Raw genomic sequence first — 22,161 nt, forward strand, 5'->3', positions numbered from 1 at the left:
CTATTTTTATTTCAATCTCTTTCTTTCATTTTACACCAAATATAATCCTTAGACTTATTTTAGTCCGTCTCTTAGCCAAATACTATCTTAATAATTTTGAATTAAATTTCAATTTAATTCTTAAAATATGACCAGATATTCAATTTAATCTCTACAATTTTATTAGTCCCCATTAGAACTTTCAAATTAACAATAGTGAATCTCAGTTATTCCTACAATAATCTTCGTGCGGAGATGAAATTTAAATATTCAATCTGGCCTTGTGATTGAAATAAAACCCTAAACAAAGTCTCAAATGTCCTAAATTAATAATTTATCATTGTCTTCGCAAAAATAATTAGGAGTAACAGTCAAAGTTTTGGGAACTCTACTAGGTCATATATTTGCATAAATTTAACTGCTACTCTCAATCATTCCTACAAAGATGATGATTAATTATTAATTTGAGACATTTAGAACTTTGTCTAGAGTTTTATTTCAATCGCAGGAGACATATTGAGTTTCGAATTTCATCCCTACGCCGTTTAATTGTTACCCAACACACTCAACACTTTAGCGGTAATATAAAATCCACAATATCAAATAAATGTGTTAGATAAGTAGATAAGCATTTCAGTGACAAAGGTCATTGTAAAAACAACTAAAATCTATTATTACTATAATTTGAGGTTCTAATTGAAACCAATAAAATCGTAGAAATTTAAATTGAATATCAAATTAAATTTTATGTGCTAAATTGAAATTTAACTCAATAATTTAATTTTAAGAAATCAACTTAACTGTTTAACTTATACATTCAAGATTTCAAACATTAATTATTCTTATAAATATATATTAAAAATAGAGTTTAATTTTAATATATTTATAAAATATTTTATATAATTATTTAATTATTTTTATTTTTAAGTGATTATTTACAGAATTAAAATAAAAAATAATTATTTTTGTTGACTGAACATTATATAATTAGATATATTCATAAAATTATTTTATATTGATAGTATATTAAAATTAAATTATTAAAAATGTCATATATATATATATATATATATATATATATATATATATATATATATATATATATATTATTCTTACTAAAAAGCTTAAATCCAAAAGGACACAACCCAACAATGAACCAAGTTCATTTCCACTCGACTTGGCCCAATAGATTGGGAGGTCACTCTCACTCAATTACATACTAACTTCGATCCTTTGACCCAACTTTAGAGGTAAGTAAGTTATCAATTTCCCACAACTCTAACACATTCTTTGGATTGGGGGAATTTGAAGAAAAAGAAAATAATAGAAAAGTAAATTTTTTTTGTTCAAATGAAAAGAGAAAATAAAATAAAAAAAAATAATGTGAGATTTCACTAAAATATTTTCATCTCAAAGATGGGATAAAATTAGAAAAAAAAATGACAAATATTAATAAAATTACACATTTATTTTTTATCATTAATAAATTATAATTTACATATAATATAAATAAAAATATTAATGTAATTTTATACTATTATGATTTTTTTTATTTTATATTTCTTTTCATCTAAACAAAAAAAAATTTCTTTCTATTTTCTTTTCATCCAAACAACACACAAATAACTCTATTTTTCCTTCTATTTTCTCTCTCATTTTTTTTTTATTTTTTTTTCTTTCAATTTTTTTTTTCTATATCCAAAAAAAACCTAAATTCCATACATGTAAGGAAGATACCTTCACAAAAGATGGGAGATATCAGATACCGACTATGATCTCCAAAAACATTTTTATTGTTGAACACACAACTATTCTATAACAGTTATATTACATGTACACCAATTTCAACTACTATATATAGATATGTATACAAATACAAAAATTAAAAAATTAAAAACCAAATCCACTCTCACTCAACACCACCCTGCTCTCCCCAATATCGGTTACACGCGCCTCCTTCCCCCTCTCACGCACAATTCTCTCCTATTTCCCTCTCTCTGTCACACGATTTTCTCCTCTTTCTCTTTGTCATAGGTAGGGGTGACAATATGTATCCTACTTGCGAGTACCCAATCCGATCCCACCCGGTCGGGTAAGGTTGCTAACCCGATCCGCAGCGGATAGGATAAGGTGCGGGTAGGGTTTTCGTGCGGGTCGAATAGGGTGCGGGTTGAGCCTTAACCTTATCCGACCAACCCGCACCCTATATATGTATATGTTATATATTTGTATAAAAATATGTTCTAAGTTGATGTTGAACCAAAGACCTCTCACTAAATATAAAAGATCCTTAGTCATTAAAAGAAGATCATTAATTGATAATTTAATAAACTTTTTTTTTACATAAAAGTCAGTTCTATTTTAAATTATCATCAAGTTATATAATAATGTTGCATCATTTTTTATAACCCGCGGGTAGGGTCGGGTACCCGCGGATTAAGAGCGGATAGGGTTAGGGTTGAAATATTCTCAACCCGCAGATTAAGAGCGGGTAGGGTTAGGGTTGAGATATTCTCAACCCGCGGATAGGATAGGGTTGAATTTATATAAAAATCTCAACCCGCTGATAGGATAGGGTTAGGGTTGACTCCAAACTCTACCCTACCCTACCCATTGCCACCCCTAGTCACAGGCGCGATTTCTTCCTCTAGGCGTGATTTTCAGCTGCGCTACAATTCCCAAGCACGTTTGTCAAACAGAAAGCTCATCTCCAATCTGTTCAAGTCAGATGTACTTACTCCTCCAACTCTTACATAGTATGCATTGTTGAAGAATCTGCAGAAACAGCAGAAAGTTTAATTAAAACACTACTTGGTGTCATTTTCAACCTACTAGATGAGTTATATTGAGTTATCAACAGTCAATAATATTCTCTCGATTTCCATTTATATGTTAATTATGTTACTTGGGACAATGTCAATTGATCAATGATGTACCAAAAAGCAACCGTGACAAGTAAAAAGAATCAGAGGGAATAAATTTTTAGACAAAGTTTCAAAATTACTATTAGCATTCCTGCAATTTCAAACTAACTTACGCATCATCCATAAACTTCGGTACAACCATAATGCTTGTTATCAAAAGCCGATGCACGTTTAGTGAAATCAATTTGACCTCTGTGTGCTGAAGAAATCTGTCAACATATATGTGTGCAACAAATCAATAACCTCAACAAAACAACAAATTATTAAAACTTAGAACAAATGTGGCTAAAGGATAACAATATATATTGGGCTGAGTTTGTGAAATGTTAAAAATTGTTATGCTCGGCATCCGGTTTATAATATCGGCAAAGTGATGAAATTCAGAAATCCCAAGTTCTCTCAACATCTTCTCCATTCATGAACCCTAACCTCAATTTCAAAATATGAAAAAAATCATATTATAGCTATTAGCAACCTCCCATTCTGCCATTTTCAGTCACCATACTTCAAACTTCACATAGTCTCAATCATGCCATGAGAACTTTCATAGTTTGGTTAGATCTAAGCAAACCCCATTGATTGGAAATCTAGCATTAGCAACATAAGAGCATAGATACCCGTGGATCTCCAGAATCTTGTTTCAATCTACAACCACAACTACAACTACAACAACAACAAATCCAATCTAATTCAACGAATTTTCCTATCTCCCTGGCTACACAATACAAGCTCTCCACAATAGTTAACAACAAAAGAGGATATAACTCTCAAAATTTGCTTAGCTGGGAAGGAACTAGCCTCAGATCTTACAAAGTTAACTTCTTTTACTTCCACCAAAGATATCCATCACAACCCTATAATAAAGATAGAAACTTTGAGCTATGTTCTTAATTCCCATCAAAATTCATTATAGGAATTGTCAACACTCAAAAAAACCCGGAAGAAATCAAGAAACTCACAAACTGGTAATAATAATCTTATTTCTCTAGTTTCCAAATAAGTTTCACTTTATTTTATTGTGTTAAAATCTTGCTTTCAAAAAAGAAATATATATTACATATTCTAATTTATTATTTATTATTATTAAGAATGAAATTCTTCAAAGAGAACTTTCAGAAAGATGAACACATGCCAATTGGGTCTGAAGTAGTTTTTCCTCTGCCGCAATCTCCAAGAGCAGGGACTCCAACCAAGCAAAGCTCAACCTCAAGGATCCAAACGCGCCACTCACAGCAATGAGAATTTGGTGCAAGTGACTCGGCACCACGCACAGAGGAGCTCCAGCAGAGGGCATAGCAACAGCACAACAGGCGGTTGAGCTCCACGAACCAGTGACACGATAAGAGAGCTACACATTCATAAAGCCGTTAGGTGATGATACCTACGTTCACAAAGCTATGTGTCCACGTTCACAGAGAAGGATCCTAATTTTGCGGAACAAATCCTAATTATTCAAAATCCTATATTTAGAAAAGTTGTTCAAGTTAGCTGATAGTATAGTAGGCCCCTATACTTACCATCCATTCGTATTTTGTGGTCTAAGGAGAAAGAATGATCCAACGCAAAATATGTGGTGTGGCTTTAGAATTAGAGTATATGCTTGAGAAACCAAGTTGGGTTGGTCTAGTGGTTAGCTCACTAGTCCGCTTAAGCAAGTGTCGGGGGTTCGAATCCCACCTTGTGCATGCAGCAACCCATTGGCCAGCGGCAAACCCTTAAATGGAGCTCAGTACCGCGGCGGATTAGTCCTTAGCCTGCCCGGCTAGGGGATACCGTGGGAAACCTAAAAAAAAAAAAAGAGTATATGCTTGAGAAGTGGCAATATGTGCAATTTCCTCAATTTGATCATGCTTTGGCCTAATCATGATGTTTATCTTCTTTCACAATTTCATTATCTCTAACGCTAACAAAATTAAAGATATACATTGCATTAATACATTATTGATTATACAGACATAGCTTACATCGAGCCAACTAATTCCATGGTAACAGCAGGAAAGATTCTTTGTTTGGTGTAACTTAAACTCTTCAATGGTGTTGTCTTTTTCAGAACATTCACCACCTTTGTCCTCCATTCATGTTATTCATAATCACGATATCCATTTTTTCACTTATCACCAAGGAGGATTGAGTTCTAGCCTTGGAGGTATTCTTACCTTCAATTCAAGCTTCACTAGAGTTCTAGTTTCGAAAGCGAACACCACATCCATCATCTCGGAGGCCTCTCCAGTGCAGTCCAACCAAATTTACCTTTCCTAAAATCTGAAAGGACCCGAAATGCCGCTTGTTGAACATTTCCATTAAATACTTGGAGTGCAAGCTTCTCTACAAATCTGCAGTCTCATAAAAATGTTATAAACGAAACCAAAACTACATATATTCTGAAGAGACATGCCTGTTCAACACGTTTTACCGCATAAATGATAAATCGATGCAATAAAAACAGATTTAGAAAAATGAGGGACATACGTTTTGCCGCATTGACTATCTACATCAATCTTATATCGCTTGCGAAGAGCATCTCCACCTGCATTGAGCAAAGGGTAAGAATCATAAGTTTGAAGACGGGAAAAGGGGAATCAAGATGTTGTCACAAAGAAGCCCATCCATTTTCAAAGATCCAGAAATTGTTAAATAAATAACCAAACAATTAACTGGAACGGGGTCGTATGTACCTACTGCCGGAAGCTTTGTAAGCATCTGCACAAGAATTGCAGCAACATCAGTGACATCATAGGACCTCTCTCCAATGTCATCACATATGGCAAGTTTTATAGCAGCTGATTGGTCACTGATTCGCATTGGAAGTATCCCAGGAGAATCCAACAGTTCAAGATCTTTTCCGAAACGAACCCACCTTTTGCATTCAGAAAGAAATACGATAAGTTTATGAATAATTAACTTAATTGTCGTTGACATATCTACCATCGTTTCTTTTTTGAGCTAAAACTTCAAATTTAGACAGAACAAATTAGTTGTATTATACTATTATTGTGGCTAATCTTGTTTTTGAAACTATTAGGACTTGAACAGAACATACTGCTATTTTCCTCTAGGTGTGTTTTATTTTAGTCAGTGGAGGAGACTAGTTCTTATATTACTGGAAAGCTAGAATAATTAAGTCACAGTCGTGTTTTAAACTTTAAACCCTAAACCCTAAATCCCCCAGCTGTTGAACACTGATAAAAGTTCAAGACTTAAGTACTCAACATTAGAAGCCATTAGTTTCAACTTAAACAGAATACAAGTTCATGAACAATTAAGAAACTGTTCCAATTTTCAAAACACTTTCAACCTCTTGGTAACAAATAAAATGAATAAGTTACCTCAATTCTCTTGTAACTCCTGGTCTGGGGGCTGCAGGGCACATTCTTCGCTTTAGTAAACGATTTATCAACGATGACTTTCCAACATTAGGGTATCCAACTATTCCAGCTCGAACCTTTACACAGTGACATGAATAATTCACTTCAACTTAGTTATATTCATTTGAAACAAGTACTAAAGAGTGAGAACTAGTGTAAAACTTAAAAAGAAAAATACTTTTTTTTGTAAAATGAAAAACACAAGAAATAGCCTAAAGATTATACACAGCAATCAGATAGATTATTTTGGTTATGCAATTTACTGATCCAAACTTTCACTCAAACAATGTGTTTCACTATATTTATATCATTTAGGAGTTATAAGAATGCTGCAACAGAGAAAGAGGTACAAAATTACTATCCATATGGTTTAAATTATGTTTTTCTTGTATAGATATTAGATAATGAAAGGAATTCTTTTGAGCAATAAGAGAAATTCTTTTGCCAAATAATTATTAAAGGAATGACACAACTAAAATTGACACTTAATTGCTACATAACCCACCGGACGAGGAAGCAGTCCTTTGGCTCTGCGTTTAATATTTACATCGGCTGCTAATTCCTTTGCTAACCGGCCTAGCTTCATTGTACCCTTTGCAGTACATACAACACAGAATTAAGTATGTGGCATGTGAAACTTCCTAACAAGACATCAACAGCTAAAAAGAAATTAATTTATATACCATTCCAAGTTGCCCGTTGGAGAAGACCACCTTTGTGCCTTGCTTAGCAAAATAAGCTGCCCAAGCATTACGATCGGCAGTTGATATCATGTCTTCTCTATTAAGAACCAAAATTCTCCTTCTATTACCAAGCCATAGATCCATCTATACAAGAAGAGCGATAGCGAGGTCAAGAGTTTACATGTGTTATCTTTATCACAGTGCCAAATGACTAGATTTTCCATTGGTTGTAGGAGTGTCACCAATATTCTATGCCCCCATTAAGAAGCACAAAGAATCCATGAAAAATGGCTGGCACCTTGTGATAAAACTACTTTCCAGATAAAGAGGCTACAATCGACAACAATAATAATTAAAAAAAAAAGAGCAGCCTGATGCTCAAGATTCCCACATTGTGCAGGGTATGGGCAAGGTCTACACCCAACCGGTGTTAATCTAGATGACTTAACATGATATATACATCCATGACTGATTTTGCAGTTTGGACCAGTACTAATCTAGACAGGCATAACATGATATATACAACAGTGACTTATTTCGTTCGAACAAATAGCCTTGAAGTTACGTGGAGATAACTCAAGCATTGCTCCAAAGCTGGTCTATTGATCAACAATATAGAATCCCCCAACCAAAACAAACAAACTAACTTGCCTGTGGATGAGTTGTGGACATTGGAATTCTGCCATCTCGCACCTCAATGACAACATCCATCAACCTAAGCTGCTCCTTGAGTTCTTTCTCTGCTTTTGCAATATGACCAGGAAACCACTGCCCAATTAACCCTCCACATACAATTAGCTACAGTAACTAAGCTTATACATAGGGCAACATGAATTCAAAATAATAATACCTGCACAGGGCGCAATGCCTTTGTCCAGTAATAAAGATCATTGTCAAGATCACTCCAATAATCATTATCTCCTTGGAAGCCATCAAATACGTTGCTATTCACATTGACATTGCCATATCCATCATGGCCTTTCACACCAACAATCTGCAAATTTTACATCACAATTAAAACTATTCAAGAACACGTTCTAGAATCTAGATAATTCCAAAAGAATACGGCAGTGTTTGTTTGGCGATAAATATTAGAACTTCAACGAAAAGGGTTGGTTTCTTACCTGAACGGTAGGAGAATGGGAAGAGAGGTTGGGTGTGGCAGAGAGAGCTGATGGGGAAGACCTCCCTCCTCCACCTCCGCCGCTGGGAAGAAAGAGAGAAGGTGTGACTGCCGGAAAGTTGTGAAGCCATAAACTTGAAAGCTGAACACTCATAACTATGCTGCTGCTCATTTCTCAGCTGGATCAGTAACAACCACAACACAATTTTAGATAATTCTATAGGAAAATGGAAAATATCTCCTTTTAAAAATAAAGAAAAAAGAATACTGCAATTTTTTTCTCTAATATTTTTCATTTGTAATTTAATAAGAAAAATTACACTGCGCATTAAAAAGGGGAAAATTCTCAAAACCGAAAAAAAAAAATAAAAATGTGGTAAAAACGTGTTGGACAAGTGTGTCTCTTCAGAATATACATAGTTTTGGTTTCATTTAGAACATGCTTTTATGACACTGCAGAATTCTAGAGAAGCTTGCACTCCAAGTGTTTAATGGAAATGTTCAACAACATTCCAGGTCTTGGCAGATTTTAGGAAAGGTAAATTCGGTTGGACTGCAATGGAGATGCCTTTGAGATGATAGAATGATGGATGTTGTGGTGAGGTGATAGATATGAGCTTAGATGCATGATTATATAGTGTAGTGAGGTGAATTTTTGTCTCTGTTGTTAACATGAGATTATACAATGCTCCCCCTGTGAATTTGTCTCCAAGAAAAATTATAATATTCATGAATTCACAAAATGTTTACTCTAGGGAACCAGAGAGCATACATACTGGACTAGGCAAGTAATGCTTAACTACATTGAATAAATTTGCATGGCCTTGACATGACTTTGACTAATAACACACATACAAATATGCATTGAAAAAGTACAAAATTTCAATAAACATTACTAAACAGAGGCAAGAAAGAACAATCATCATTCAGCAACAAACATTACAAACAGCAACAAGTAATCACACTATTACCAAATTCAAAAAGAATGAAAACCAGATAACCCCAATCATAAACACCATTACAAAATTAAATAAAAAATCAACCAAAAATCACCTTGCAAATCAAAAACTCAATCTCTTGAACTCAATAATTACATCAGTTATCCAACTAAATAATTGCATCACAGTTATCATAAACTGATTTCAAAGCCTAGAAGCAGAGTGAAATTGCATCACAGTTATCATAAACTGATTTCAAAGCCTAGAAGCAGAGTGAAATTAAAAACATGAAGCATATAATAAATCAAAAGATCACCAATTGCAAATTTTTTAATAAGAACAGAAGTTAAGAACAATGAAAAATGAAAAAAGATTCAACAGTTTTCAACCCAATTTTAATAAAGCTCATCACAATGATTAACAACAACAAAAAGTACTGAAGGAACGGTGAATCAGTAACAGGCAGTGCAAATTTAAAATTTAAAAGTTATCAATTTAAAATTTATCATCAAATACAATCAGTGAGCAAAGCCAATCAACCAAGCACTGACTAAGTATTCTGTTCTGATTCTGTGACTGGGAAGCAACAAATTCAGCAACAAATTCAAGTTACAGCAACAAATTTAACAAATCCAAGTAAAGTCCCGATTTACAGCAACATTTAGATTAGTAAAAAGGCAAATTTGATTAGCAATTCAGCAACATGCAAAAATACAGGGAGAAGGAAAATCTGAAAAAGAGAGAACAGGGAAGGATGGTGCAGGGACTCACCAACAGTCGACGGCGAGTCGGCGACCACCCCACGGAAGGAGACAAAGCAAGAGACAACCCCACGAGTTGCTTCTGCCGCCGGCGACGAGACAGACGAACCACGAGATGCCAGTGACTGAGACGAGACTCGAGTGAGACTGGGAGGCAGAATCGAGCAGAGACAACCACAGACGACGAGCAGCAACCAACACGCACAGCTCGAGCACTCACTGGCGGAGGGAGGTGCGAGCAGCCGAGCACAGAGGAGAACGGCGAGATGCGAGCACCCGACGTGGAGGATCCGGCGAGAGGCCCGAGAGCACGAAGACGGAAGTTCTTGAGTGCGATGGACGGCGGCAGCAGTCTCTCACTCCGACAGACGGCGACAACTATTGGTGGAGGCTAGAGTTTGCTTTCTTTGGTGGAGGCTAGGGCAGTTTGCTCTTTGCTGAAGGAAGGAGTTGGAGAAGGGGGGAATGGGGGATAACGCGTGCAAGTTTTCCCTTTCATGGGGGATAACGACCTCGTTTTCTGTAAACCGACCGGGTTCCGGTCCGCTTGAAGGTAACCGGCCGGTTCATCGATTTTTAAACGGTTTTTTATTTTGCGGTTTTACACACTGGATTGGACCTTTTTGCCGGTTTTCGGTTAAATCGATTCGACCGGCCGGTCCGATCCGGTTTTCAAAACATTTCATACAAGACATATCTTTTTTGTTCTTTTATAATTTACATTTTCCAAAAAGAAATATCCGAAGTTTTAAAACATTTTAGAACGCTAGAAGATCTATGATTCACATATAAGATGGTCTGTCTTATATTTACATTTAAAACGTTTATAATAGCAAATTCAACGAAATAGTCTTTCTTATATGATTCACACATCCCACGTGTACTTATCAATTATACTGAGCAACATAATGGCAATAAGTTTTCTCTGTTTTTAGACCTTCCAACCTAATTTTCGCATAATTGTTAGTAGTTGTTCATAATTATCTTAAGCTTTTCCTATTTTTCTTCTAAGTAGGAGTTTATGCGCCCTCAAAATTGTTGAAGCAAGCCGGATCACAATGTTTATCCGGAATCATCCTCAACTTGTAAGTAATGATTATCTACTTAACCATTTTGGAATCACGGCTAAGCTGCTAATTTGGGATTTTAATTAAGAGTTAGCACCGCCAGAATATGCCCAAGCTCTTCCACTTATTTTGATTCAGGATAAGAAAAATTTAGGACACAGTAAAGAGTAAATAGATTTTTTTTTCTTTTTTATAAATAACCATCTTGAAGCTCTCAAGGTCCTCATGCAAAACATATATTAGGCATTGATGTAACATCTGAAATAATATTATGGAAGAAGGACACCCTGCATACGCTGATACACAGAAGCATAAGAATAAAGCAGCTTATTTAATTATATATGCTGCTAACATTCCAAGATTTTAGATCTTACATTATTTATTTGTGACTCTTTGACACGAGAGAAGGTATACTCTGTTCATACCTGAAGAAATTAAGAGGATCAACCTTGAAATACTTCTCACCCCAAACGCTAGCTTACTTATAGCTTGAGTAGCCATTAATGTTATTGACCCCAATGTCAAGGTCTCTTTAGTTGACATATGAAGCTCTAGGAGACTTTGAATAAGCTTAGTAGCCATTATGTCCTCATGAATTTTACTTGCCACAAGGTGCCACTTATAAATAAGCTTAGTTGCATTCTGTTCCAATGTTCTTTTAACTCTGAATACTGTTACGGTTGATGGAACTGCAACTAGTTTGACCTTCCATGCTAGAATGACTCCAAAGCTTGCTCCACCACCACCTCTAATGGCCGAGAAAAGGCCCTCACTCATAGCTTTTCTGTCAAGAAGCCTTCCCTTCACATCAATCATGTGGGCATCAACTATGTTATCAGCAGCAAGGCCATCAAGAATCCATAGCCACCGCTACTGAAGTGTCCACCAACTCCTACAGAGGGGCATACAATATACCGGGTCCAAACAAGATAAAAATCGGGCTTTTAAAACTTTAACAATAATTTATAAAAATATTTATTTATACAAATACTTATTTATAAAGAAGAAAATTGTTATCGAGAAGTTGATATTCCGATAAATCATTTGATGAATGTGCTAAGGGAGTGCTGAATGTGCTATCTTCCGCAGTCCAGATGATGATTTGCGTTGCTAAATCATTTGATGCTCCGATAAAGGTTAAAGTCTTATCTAAGTGAATTGGATTTGTTTTCTCCTCCTTTATATGAAGTTAAATAATATACCTTATACAATATGTAACACCCTAAATTAATATTCTACCTTTAAAGGTCTTTAAGTAGGGTGTCACACTTAATATGAAAAGGCAAAGATAACTAAATCGTTAGGTAAGAAGAGAAGGAAAATACGTGCGAAACTTTGGGTGGAAATTGAGTAGTACTAAAAGGATGAAATTGAACAAAACTCAAAGAGGTTCAAGCAAACATAAAAGAATTCCCATGAACACGGTTCTAAAGGAGATAGTGCTTAAAGGTAACTATGACGAAAAGGAAACTAACGCATCCTAACTAGTTTCATCGAAGAGACTTCCATCCTTGTGTCATGTCCTATCCTTGGCTCGGGTTGTCGGATTCCTCTTCCTCAGTTTCGGAGTCAGACTCGAGGTGTACCACCTTAGATGACCGCTTCTTAGATGCTGAAGCATTCCTATTTAGGAAGGTTACGACGGGCAATTGGGGTTCTTCTACGAACTCTCGATCTAAGTAGATAGTTTGGAGCACGGTAGTAGTGGTCGCAACTATCCACGCGTGCTTCGAGGGGTCATACTCAGAAGTTACCTTCGGGGGACACTGCGTCGTCTATATTCGCTGTGCCATGTTCCTCTGGAGACAGTATGGGAAAAGAAAGGGAGTGAGAACCTAACGTCTCAGTAGGAGTGCTATGCAACACCTCCATATCCATCTCCAGCCCACGTGCGGGATTTTTAAAAAGAGCGTATAACGTGGCATGTAATATGTATATTTCTTGTAAAACATGTGTGCAAAAAGGAAAGCATATAGGAAAATAGAAGGATAACATCTTAAGTAACATAATCATAATTAAATCTAAAGAAAAAAACATAAACATCAAACTTTCATTCATGCTTTCTTCTTTCTTAACTTTTAACTTTTATGGAAGGTATTGAGCTCAAACCGGTATAAATGAGAGTCTCCTTCCCTTACCGAAGGTTCTTATCTCGAGTGTCTTGGTGATCACCTTCCCTTACCGAAGGATCATCTCGATCGATCACCCTCCCTTACCGAGGGATCATCTCGATATCTTGTCTTTGGGGGTCACCTTCCCTTACCGAAGGATCACTCCCTCAGTTCAATTTACAATCAAGGTTATTTAGACATACACAAGAAAAGAGTTATATCAACAAAGATATCTTATTATATAACATTGATGGGAGTTTCCTTCCCTTACCGAAGGTTCCAAAAGGTTTGCCGATCACCTTCCCTTACTGAAGGATCATCTCGATTCGATCACCTTCCCTTACCGAAGGATCATCTCGATTATCTTGTCTTTGGGGGTCACCTTCCCTTACCGAAGGATCATTCCCTCAGTTCAATTTACACTTAGGTTGTTTAAACATACACGAGAGAGAAATCATATAAGAAAAGATCATGGAAGAAAAGGAACAATTGTGATAATAAAGGGATATATGAAAATCATGAGACTCTAGCATGTGTATAGATTTTCTAATTAAAAGATCTTGGTAATATAATAGCATGGATTGAAAGAGGTCATATCAAAGTGCAGAAAATAGGACATTTTAAATAATTGCACAAAATATTAAAGAAATTATGTATTCTCGATCCTAAAGGAGTAATATAATGGTGCAACGATCATATAATAAGAATAGAGTATATTATATATTTGAATAAAACATTTAAGAAAAGCATGTACTCTTTTTTGAAGGAGTAATAATAATGATATGCACGTAATAGAATAGGGTACATTAAATATTTGAATAAAATATTTAAGAAAGCATGTACTCTTGGCTTTAAAGGAGTAATAATAACATAATAATATAACAGGTCACATAGATGCACATAACAGAATAGGGTATATTTAAATATTCGAATAAAATATTTAAGAAAACATGTATTCTTGACTTTAAAGGAGTAATAATGACATAATGATATGCACATAGTAGAATAGGATATATTAGATGTTTGAATAAAATATTTAAGAAAGCATGTACTCTTTTTAACTCATGGAAATATTAATATTAATCTAATGGTATGAAAGTCAATATAATTTCATGTAATAAAATGAGAGATATTAATTAGCTGAATAAAACAATTATAAAGAAACATGTACTCTTGACCCTAAGAAGATATTAATGATATAATGTACAAAATATAATCTAAGTGCATATTGTAAGAAAGTGGGTATTTGAAATACTTGGATTAGATATTATAAGAAGCATGTACCCTTTGATCTTTAGAATAAAGAGCAATAATAACATAATGATATAAGGGGTCATTTAGTTGCATATAATAAAATAGGGTTCTTTGAACAAGTTACAAAAAGGAGTATGTACTCTCAACATTAAAGGAATAATAATGATGTAACGGTATCAAAGGTCATGTAAGAGCACATAGTAAAATTAGGGAATGTTAAATAATTTAATAAAACATTTTAAATGGACATGTACTCTCAACATGAAAGGAATGAATGGTAATTAAAAGGTCATGTAAATGCACATAGAAAAGATATGAGATACATATTAATGGATTCAAGAGGGTATAATTGACATAATAGATAATCATGTTCAGTGTAGATGAGAGATAAGCAAAGAATAATTCATGCCATAACATACATGAAAGATGATAGCCATGCATGGATGGAAGAAAATAAAACATAAGTAAGAAAGGCATAATTCCCTACACTTTTTCTAACGCTTCCTTGTTGCCTATGAGCTTGCCTCTTGTGTTCCTTGTGTTTGCACACAGAATATATTTTTGTAGAGAGAGAAGGGAGAGGATTAGTGTTTGAGAGAAGTGATTTTCTACCTATAGGTGCACCCCTATTTATATACATTTGGTGATAGGGTGGTTGGGATAATTTTAAATTCAAACGGAAGGCAGTTATTAGATTCCTATCCATAAAATTCAAAATTCTAAGCCCAACTCCCAACTGACTTTCGAATTTCGAATTTAATTTTTGTTTTTAGAAGGGGTGGTTGTTACACAATATCTTCCTAATATTGATCATTCTAATTATTTTTCAGCTTTTGTTTCCCATAGCAGATTCTGCCCGGCCATGTTCAATGCTTGGCTTTGGTGACATTGTCATTCCTAGTAGGCTGACTTGTTTATTGATGTATTTTCTTGCAAATGTATCCGGCTTTTTGTAGCACTAAGATTAGTGTGTAGAACTTCTTAATTTATATTTGGTATTGGATTCTGATATGTTATAGAAAAAGAGTTGTTCATTAATAAGTGAGTAGGGAGATTGAAATTTTTAAGTGGCTCAACTTGAGGAATGTTAAAATGCAAGTTTTTGAAACAAAGGTAATGCATTTCACCACATTATCTGTCAATTTATAGGGACGCAAAAGTGAGTTTCATGTGGAATGAGGAGGAATGGTTCATGAAACCTCAAAATCCATTGGTAGAGCAACAAACAACAACAAAATAAAATACTAAATGTTATCTTCCTAATTACACTTGATATAACAAAAAAGTTAAATGTAAATTTTTGTGGTAGTGTCATCCTCTACTAACCAGAACTTCTAAGATCTTCATCTAATTTAAGTCCGTAAAATTCTTCTTTGAGATTATTCTAATCTTCAATTTTGTTTCACCTATGGTTAACCACATATTTAATCAATGACTATTTTATAGAGGTTGTATGGTTGTTTCAATCATTGTTCTCTCCGTGACCATTTGAATAGAAAACTTTTCCTATCTCATTTCTGTTATGAAACATGTTTCATATTTTCTTATATGCTTCACAATGTGGAATTAGCCATCAAAAGATAATATACTTTTTTTTATTGTATTCCCTGTATGTACTGCAGAATTTTATGCATTTTTCATCTTTCATATTTTCATACTTATGTGCATTTTGGGGTAAAGAGTCAGTGACTTCTATGTCATAATTTTGTTATTTCATTCTTTTGATAAAATACTCTCAGGTATCTTCATAGCATTGGCTTTGCGGCTTGATGTGTCCAGAGAAAAACAGCCTCAATATTTCAAAAGCTCATTTTTAGGATATACTATTGGTTTGGCGCTTTCAATTTTTGTGATAAATTGGTTTCAAGCTGCTCAGGTGACTGGATCTGAGTACTTATTTCTTCTTTTACTTTCCCCTTCTGTTATTGGCTTTCGCTCATAATGTCATGATAGTTTAAGATAGAAAGTATTTAAAAATTATATTGACACATATGGCTGATCAAGCATGTGAAAATATATGTTTCTTTGACAATTTTGTGAATAATCTGATGAAATGTATATCCGGCTGACAAAATTAGGGCCAAGTAGTGTGCTGGGCCAGCCTGCAGTTTGAAAACAGCTACAAAATTAAGTACTAAAGTTGCAAAGTTCCTCCTTTTTTATGTTTACTGAAATATCATTAAAATATTCATCTATTATAAATGAACTTTGAAGTCTTAGTACATTTTAGTAGAAAAGAGTACTATTGAAATTAGCTTTTTTAGATTCAGGTCAATAGCTTTTTTAGATTCAGGTGACATATATATACGTAGGAAATGCATTCTCTTTTAACATGGATTGATTGGATTCCCCTTCACCCCTCTCCTTCTTTCCTTTTATCTTTGTTTCAGCCTACTCTTTTATACATTGTACCTGCTGTAATTGGATCTTTGGCTGTTCATTGCATATGAAATGCTAATGTTAAACAGGTTCGTTTGACTTACTAATTTTACTTATGATCTGTTCATTATTAAGTTCTTACTAATTTTTTGTGAGGCCAGTACATATCCAATAAGGTACTTTGCAAAAACAAATTACTTGCAAGTTGCATCAGTGTAATGGCAATAAAAGTTCCAAACATTTTCTTTTTGAAATAAAAATACCTAATGGTTCATTGATAATGGATCAAAAGTTAAATTCTATTTTGGAAATTAATTGAATGTTAGAAACCACTGGAAAGGGTGTGAATTTTAATTTTGGTTTGAAACTATAACATTGTCTATGATAAATAAGAAAATGTCTAATTATTGCGGTAACTAAATTTTTCTTCTACTGTAAGATTTTAACTGTTTTTCAAACAAATTGCATCATGTTGCAGATCAAAACTAAATCTTATACATATTTACAAATGTAAATTGACCTAAAGTTTCCTGTTAAGGTTTTTATAAGGTTATTAAGTATGTTTAACATATTACCATAGTAATAACAATTCTTATGAACCGAGTTAGTTAAAAAAAGACTGAATGTAGGTTTAACTAGGCTCAAACCTGTAAAATTTATGCATAACAACTTTATAACTTTGTTTCAAATCAGTTATTGGAATTCGACGAGTCGAAGATAGCCAACTCATCTCAAAAAGAGAGTGATCCCAAATCTAGCAAAAAAAGTGGAATAAACTTGCATACCATAACTTTTTGGAGTTGAAATATTGGAGTTGAAGTAGAAATAGTCATTTTCTGGATCCCAGTTCCTGTAACGCTAGCTTATTCAGCAGCATACATTTGTAAAAGATTTGTGATTGAGAAATATATCACTAGTCCCATTTTTCAGCTCAAGTATTTTTCTATCACTTAACCGATTTTCTTTTATCTCCTTTTGTTCCTTCTTATCTTTTTGTTGTTTCCAAAATCGTTTTCACTAAGTTTACCTGAGTACATATAGTTTTGAGAAGTTTGCAAGAGAAAGGCTTCTTTGTTCGATGGCATTTTTAATTAGGATATATATTTTTTGTCCTTAAAATTTGTTAAAAGTTTTAAAAATATTTATAAATTTTATTTTATTTTAATTTTTTCTTAAAAATTTTTTAATTGTATCAAATATATCTATAACAGCTAATTTTTAAAAAATTTATGACTAATTCAACAACAATTTTACAAGTACAACTTTCAACACAAACAAATCAGACATAGTTATCATGTATTATTATTGAATTAGTCATAAATTTTTTGAAAATTTAGCTGTTAGAGATATATTTGATAAAAATCGAAAATTTAAAAAATAAAAAATATATTTTACCTTTTTTATTATTAGAATTAAGATATAAAATTTAAATTTTTATTTAAATTCAAATAAAAGATATTTCTGTATATATATTTATATTTTAAAGTTAATAAATAATAAATTAAACAAAGATAATAGTTTAAAATTGTAAAGCGAAATGTAAATAAATTGCTAAATTGTTGTAAATTTTTTTGATCAAATACAAGAAAGAAATTAATTAATGGAAAAAAATGGAGAATTAACTAATATAAACTCAAATACAAGAAAAAAATTAATTATTTAACATTTAATTTTATAAAATGTTCAATGTAGATGGTTGAAATTTCCTGCAAAAAGTATTTCTATACAATATTTTTGGAACTTAAATCTGGGTTAGCCTCTAAGCATAGCCATCAAGATCCTAACAAAAGAACCAGATAGTTTAGCAATCCCTATACTATGGTATTTACTATTTAGTATTTACCTCATCCCTATTTACCTTTTTATCCCTAATTTCATTAAAATACTTCAAATTACCCTTCCTTTTTAAACCCTAAAACTAACGCTAAGAGTTGATTTCATTGCAAGGGTTCAGAGCCTACATGATGGAGAAGAAAATAAAACTTATTGGCGACATCATTGAAGCACCAAATGTTGAGAAGATGATCTTTCTTGAGATGATTCCTCCTAGCAATGTCGCACCAAGAAGAACTCGCTAGATTATATGTCGATGCAGAGGTCATATTCCACTTCTTCAGAACCTGATCATGGCACACTTCACCTGACGGTTCTATCAGCCCTACTTTCATCCCAATCAGCCGCCCCTTCTCATCCCGAGCCTCAAGAACCCTCATAATCGCTGCGTCTTTGTGTGCCAAGAACTTGCACTCCTCGTTTATCTGCTTCTCTGGCATCGCTAACCGGCTGTTATTAGGCTCCAAATCTGTCTTTGTTAACTTCCTTTGCATCACAAAAGTTACATCAAATCCTTTCAGTGAAGCGATAATCGCCTTGAACATTTCCGGAAGCTCTGGAATATCAGTCTTTGTTGTTGATGTAGATGCCAATGTGGATCCTGTTGAAGGCGATGTAAATGCCAATGTGGATTCTGTTGAAGGCGATGATGTAGCATCCTTCTTATTCAGCGTTCTCTTGCCTTTATTCTCTTTCATGCGTGCCTTTCCAAGAGAGTGGTGCAGCTTCAAAGCTTTGGATAACCTCTCGAGTACCGCATAGTCCTCTTTGCAGTAGAGACTCTTATTTGCCTTCATTGCTGCCAGGTTCACTTTGCAGTACTCCGGATCCTGCAGGGACACTATGACGTCAATTCTTGTAAGGTGGAATGGCTTCGGAGCCATAGCTTCTAGTGTTTTCAAATCCAGCTTCAGCAACTCCTTCAAAGTTTTCTTGCTTCTCATCTCGGTAACCATTGATGACACTAGAAACACTTTCCAAAAACAGGTTAGACTTTTTTTTTTCACAAGAATGTGAGACTCATGAATCAGAATTTATAGGATGTGCTTTATTTAGAGTTTAAGCTATGATAGAATTAAATACTTTCTGTTTTTTAAAAATCAATTACGGAAGATTTTGATTAATTTTAACCTGTGTAAGTTTAATTTAAGATATGACATGATATGATAAGATACTGTTTCAAAATAATTATCTGATATGATCTTAGTCTTTAATATCTCAATTGACAGGTTTAACACAACACAAGTTTTCACTCGACTTTCGTTTATGTTGTTTCCAAATTTGTTTTCGTTCAAGTTTAACTGGATAGTGGATACACACAGTTTTAACTTTTAATTGAATGTTAGATATGATTTTTAATTTTGATTTGAAAATTTTTCTTCTGTAAGGTTTTAACTGATTTTTCAACCCAAGCATTTTTCTATCACTTAACTGATTTTTTTTTCACGTAAAAAAAAAAAAGAAACGGATTTTCTTTTATTTCCCTTTTTTTGTTCTCTCGTCTTTTTGTTGTCTCCAAGTTGGTTTTCATTCAAGTTTAACTGGATGGATGTTCGTAGTTTTGATTTTGACTTTTCATGGTGGAGAAGCATTAGCAACCCTCACCTTCTTCTCTAACCCATTGGGGAACCTGAATCAATCAATTTTAGTTTCTCTTTCTTTAATGGGTAGAATCTTCCTGTGCTAGTGTTAAAGGTCACACTTTTTCAAGAACCCAGTTGCAGATTTGTCCTTGTTTCAGTTGAAGATGGGTATTTGCAACCAGGACGCAATCAAGCAGTTGCAATCCATGATGGAAAATGGTGTGTTCTTCACAACCTTCAAAATAAATAAATAAATCAGTCGCATCTTGCATTCTTGTTTTACTTCCATGATCTCTAATTGATAAAGATTCTTTCTTTTTTTTTTGTCTCGTTCCAGTGAATGAGCAGCAGAAGATCACATTCCAGGTTTGCTTTTTTTTTTTCTTAGTTAATATGCTTAGATTCTTATATGTTTGATCTTGGATATTGAGAAAAGATTTAAGGGAAAAAGAAACAATTTAACTTATGATTCATGATCTGCAACTTGATTTGGTAAAGGAGAAGAAAGAAAAAAGCTTTTCTTTTTGTTTGTTTGTTTGAAATTCCAAATTAAGAGAATCAAATGATATGATAAGCATCAGTTTGCAAGACCAGAGGAAGCCATGTCTGTTTTAATGACTCTTTTAGTATTTTGAACTAAAACTTAAAATTTGAAATTATATTTTATAGTATATTTTATTTAAATTTAAATTAAGATAATTCTGTATTCATATTTGTGTTTTAAAATTAATAAATGATAAAACAAATAAAAATTGTGTTCTTCATTTGAGAAATTTTAGATAAGCTCTTCATTTTTTCTAAAAAGAAAAAAAAAAGTTTTGGAGAAGCAATTCCTCATTTTTTAATATCTTGACTTTGTTGATTTCCAATCTTTTATACCGAGACTAGTATTTAAACAAAGTTTCTACTACACTTTTTTTTTAGTGTTTCCTGTTACTTGATGTGTGTATCATTTCTATTCGTGTGTTGTGCAGACTGGACTATTTGTATATGACATTTTCTGGGTTTTCTTCACTCCAGTGATGGTTAGCGCTGCCAAATCATTTGATGCTCCGATAAAGGTTAAAGTCTTATCTGAGTGAATTGAGTTTATTTTCTCCTCCTTTATATGAAGTTAAATAATATACCTTATACAATATCTTCCTAATATTATCATTCCAATTATTTTTCCGCTTTTGTCCCCCACAGCAGATTCTACCCGGCCATTTTCAATGCTTGGCCTTGGTGACATTGTCATCCCTGGTAGCCTGACTTGTTTATTGATGTATTTTCTTGTAAATGTATCCGGCTTTTTGTAGCAGTAAGATTAGTGTAGAACTTCTTAATTTATATCTGGTATTGGATTCTGATATATTGTAGGAAAAGAGTTGTTCATTAATGAGTGAGTAGGGAGGTTAAATTTTTAAGTGGCTCAACTTGAGGAATGTTAAAATGCAAGTTTTTGAAATGCATTTCACCACATTTTCTGTCAATTTATAGGGACACAAAAGTGAGTTTCATGTGGAATGAGGAGGAATGGTTCCTCTCACCTTTGGCTTCATGAAACCTCAAAAGCCATTGGTAGAGCAACAAAATAAAATACTAAATGTTATCTCCCTAATTACACCTAATATAACAAAAAAGTTAAATGTAAATTCTTGTGGTAGTGTCATCCTCTACTAACCAGAACTTCTAAGATCTTCACCTAATTTAAGTCTGTAAAAATCTTCTTTGAGATTATTCTGATCTTCAATTTTGTTTCATCTATGGTTAACCACATATTTAGTCAATGACTATTTTATAGAGGCTGTATGGTTGTTTTAATCATTGTTCTCTATGTGACCATTTAAATAGGGATCTTTTCCTATCTCATTTCTGTTATGAAACATGTTTCATATTTTCTTATATGCTTCACATTGTGGAATTAGTCATGAAAAGATTATATACTTTTTTTTCCATTTATGCAGTGACTTCTATGTCATAATTTTGTTATTTCATTTTTTTGATAAAATACCCTCAGGTATCTTCATAGCATTGGCATTGCGACTTGATGTGTCTAGAGGAAAACAGGCTCAATATTTCAAAAGCTCATTTTTAGGATATACTATTGGCTTGGCGCTTACAATTTTTGTGATGAATTGGTTTCAAGCTGCTCAGAAGACTGGATCTAAGTACTTATTTC

General features: G+C 33.6%; 1 protein-coding gene and 1 pseudogene across 8 annotated transcripts; one reads left to right on the top strand and one right to left on the bottom strand.

Moving 5' to 3' along the window:
* Positions 1-1,751: 1,751 nt before the first annotated feature.
* On the bottom strand, positions 1,752-10,258 carry LOC112755583 (DAR GTPase 3, chloroplastic). Of its 8 annotated transcripts, XR_011862668.1 has the most exons (14): positions 9,784-10,258; positions 8,076-8,253; positions 7,802-7,945; positions 7,603-7,719; positions 6,952-7,095; positions 6,774-6,860; positions 6,230-6,345; positions 5,579-5,760; positions 5,373-5,430; positions 4,868-5,236; positions 4,421-4,686; positions 4,036-4,251; positions 3,017-3,112; positions 1,752-2,754 (listed from the first exon to the last, which is right to left on the bottom strand). XR_011862668.1 is itself a non-coding variant. In XM_025803762.2 (10 exons), the coding sequence occupies exons 2-10, from the start codon at positions 8,244-8,246 to the stop codon at positions 5,113-5,115; spliced, it is 1,143 nt and encodes a 380-aa protein (XP_025659547.1). In that variant the 5' UTR covers positions 8,247-8,253; positions 9,784-10,258; the 3' UTR covers positions 4,728-5,112. The 8 variants fall into 8 exon arrangements, 1 of the variants encoding a protein (XP_025659547.1); XR_011862669.1 differs by lacking the exons at positions 1,752-2,754; positions 3,017-3,112 and having other exon boundaries at positions 3,893-4,251; positions 5,060-5,236; XR_011862670.1 differs by lacking the exons at positions 1,752-2,754; positions 3,017-3,112 and having other exon boundaries at positions 3,893-4,327; positions 5,060-5,236.
* Positions 10,259-11,934: 1,676 nt separating this feature from the next.
* On the top strand, positions 11,935-17,388 carry LOC112757767 (signal peptide peptidase-like; annotated as a pseudogene).
* The last annotated feature ends 4,773 nt before the right edge of the window (positions 17,389-22,161 follow it).

The sequence above is a fragment of the Arachis hypogaea genome, chromosome 6 (genome assembly GCF_003086295.3).
Source record: "Arachis hypogaea cultivar Tifrunner chromosome 6, arahy.Tifrunner.gnm2.J5K5, whole genome shotgun sequence".
Classification (NCBI taxonomy): domain Eukaryota; kingdom Viridiplantae; phylum Streptophyta; class Magnoliopsida; order Fabales; family Fabaceae; genus Arachis; species Arachis hypogaea.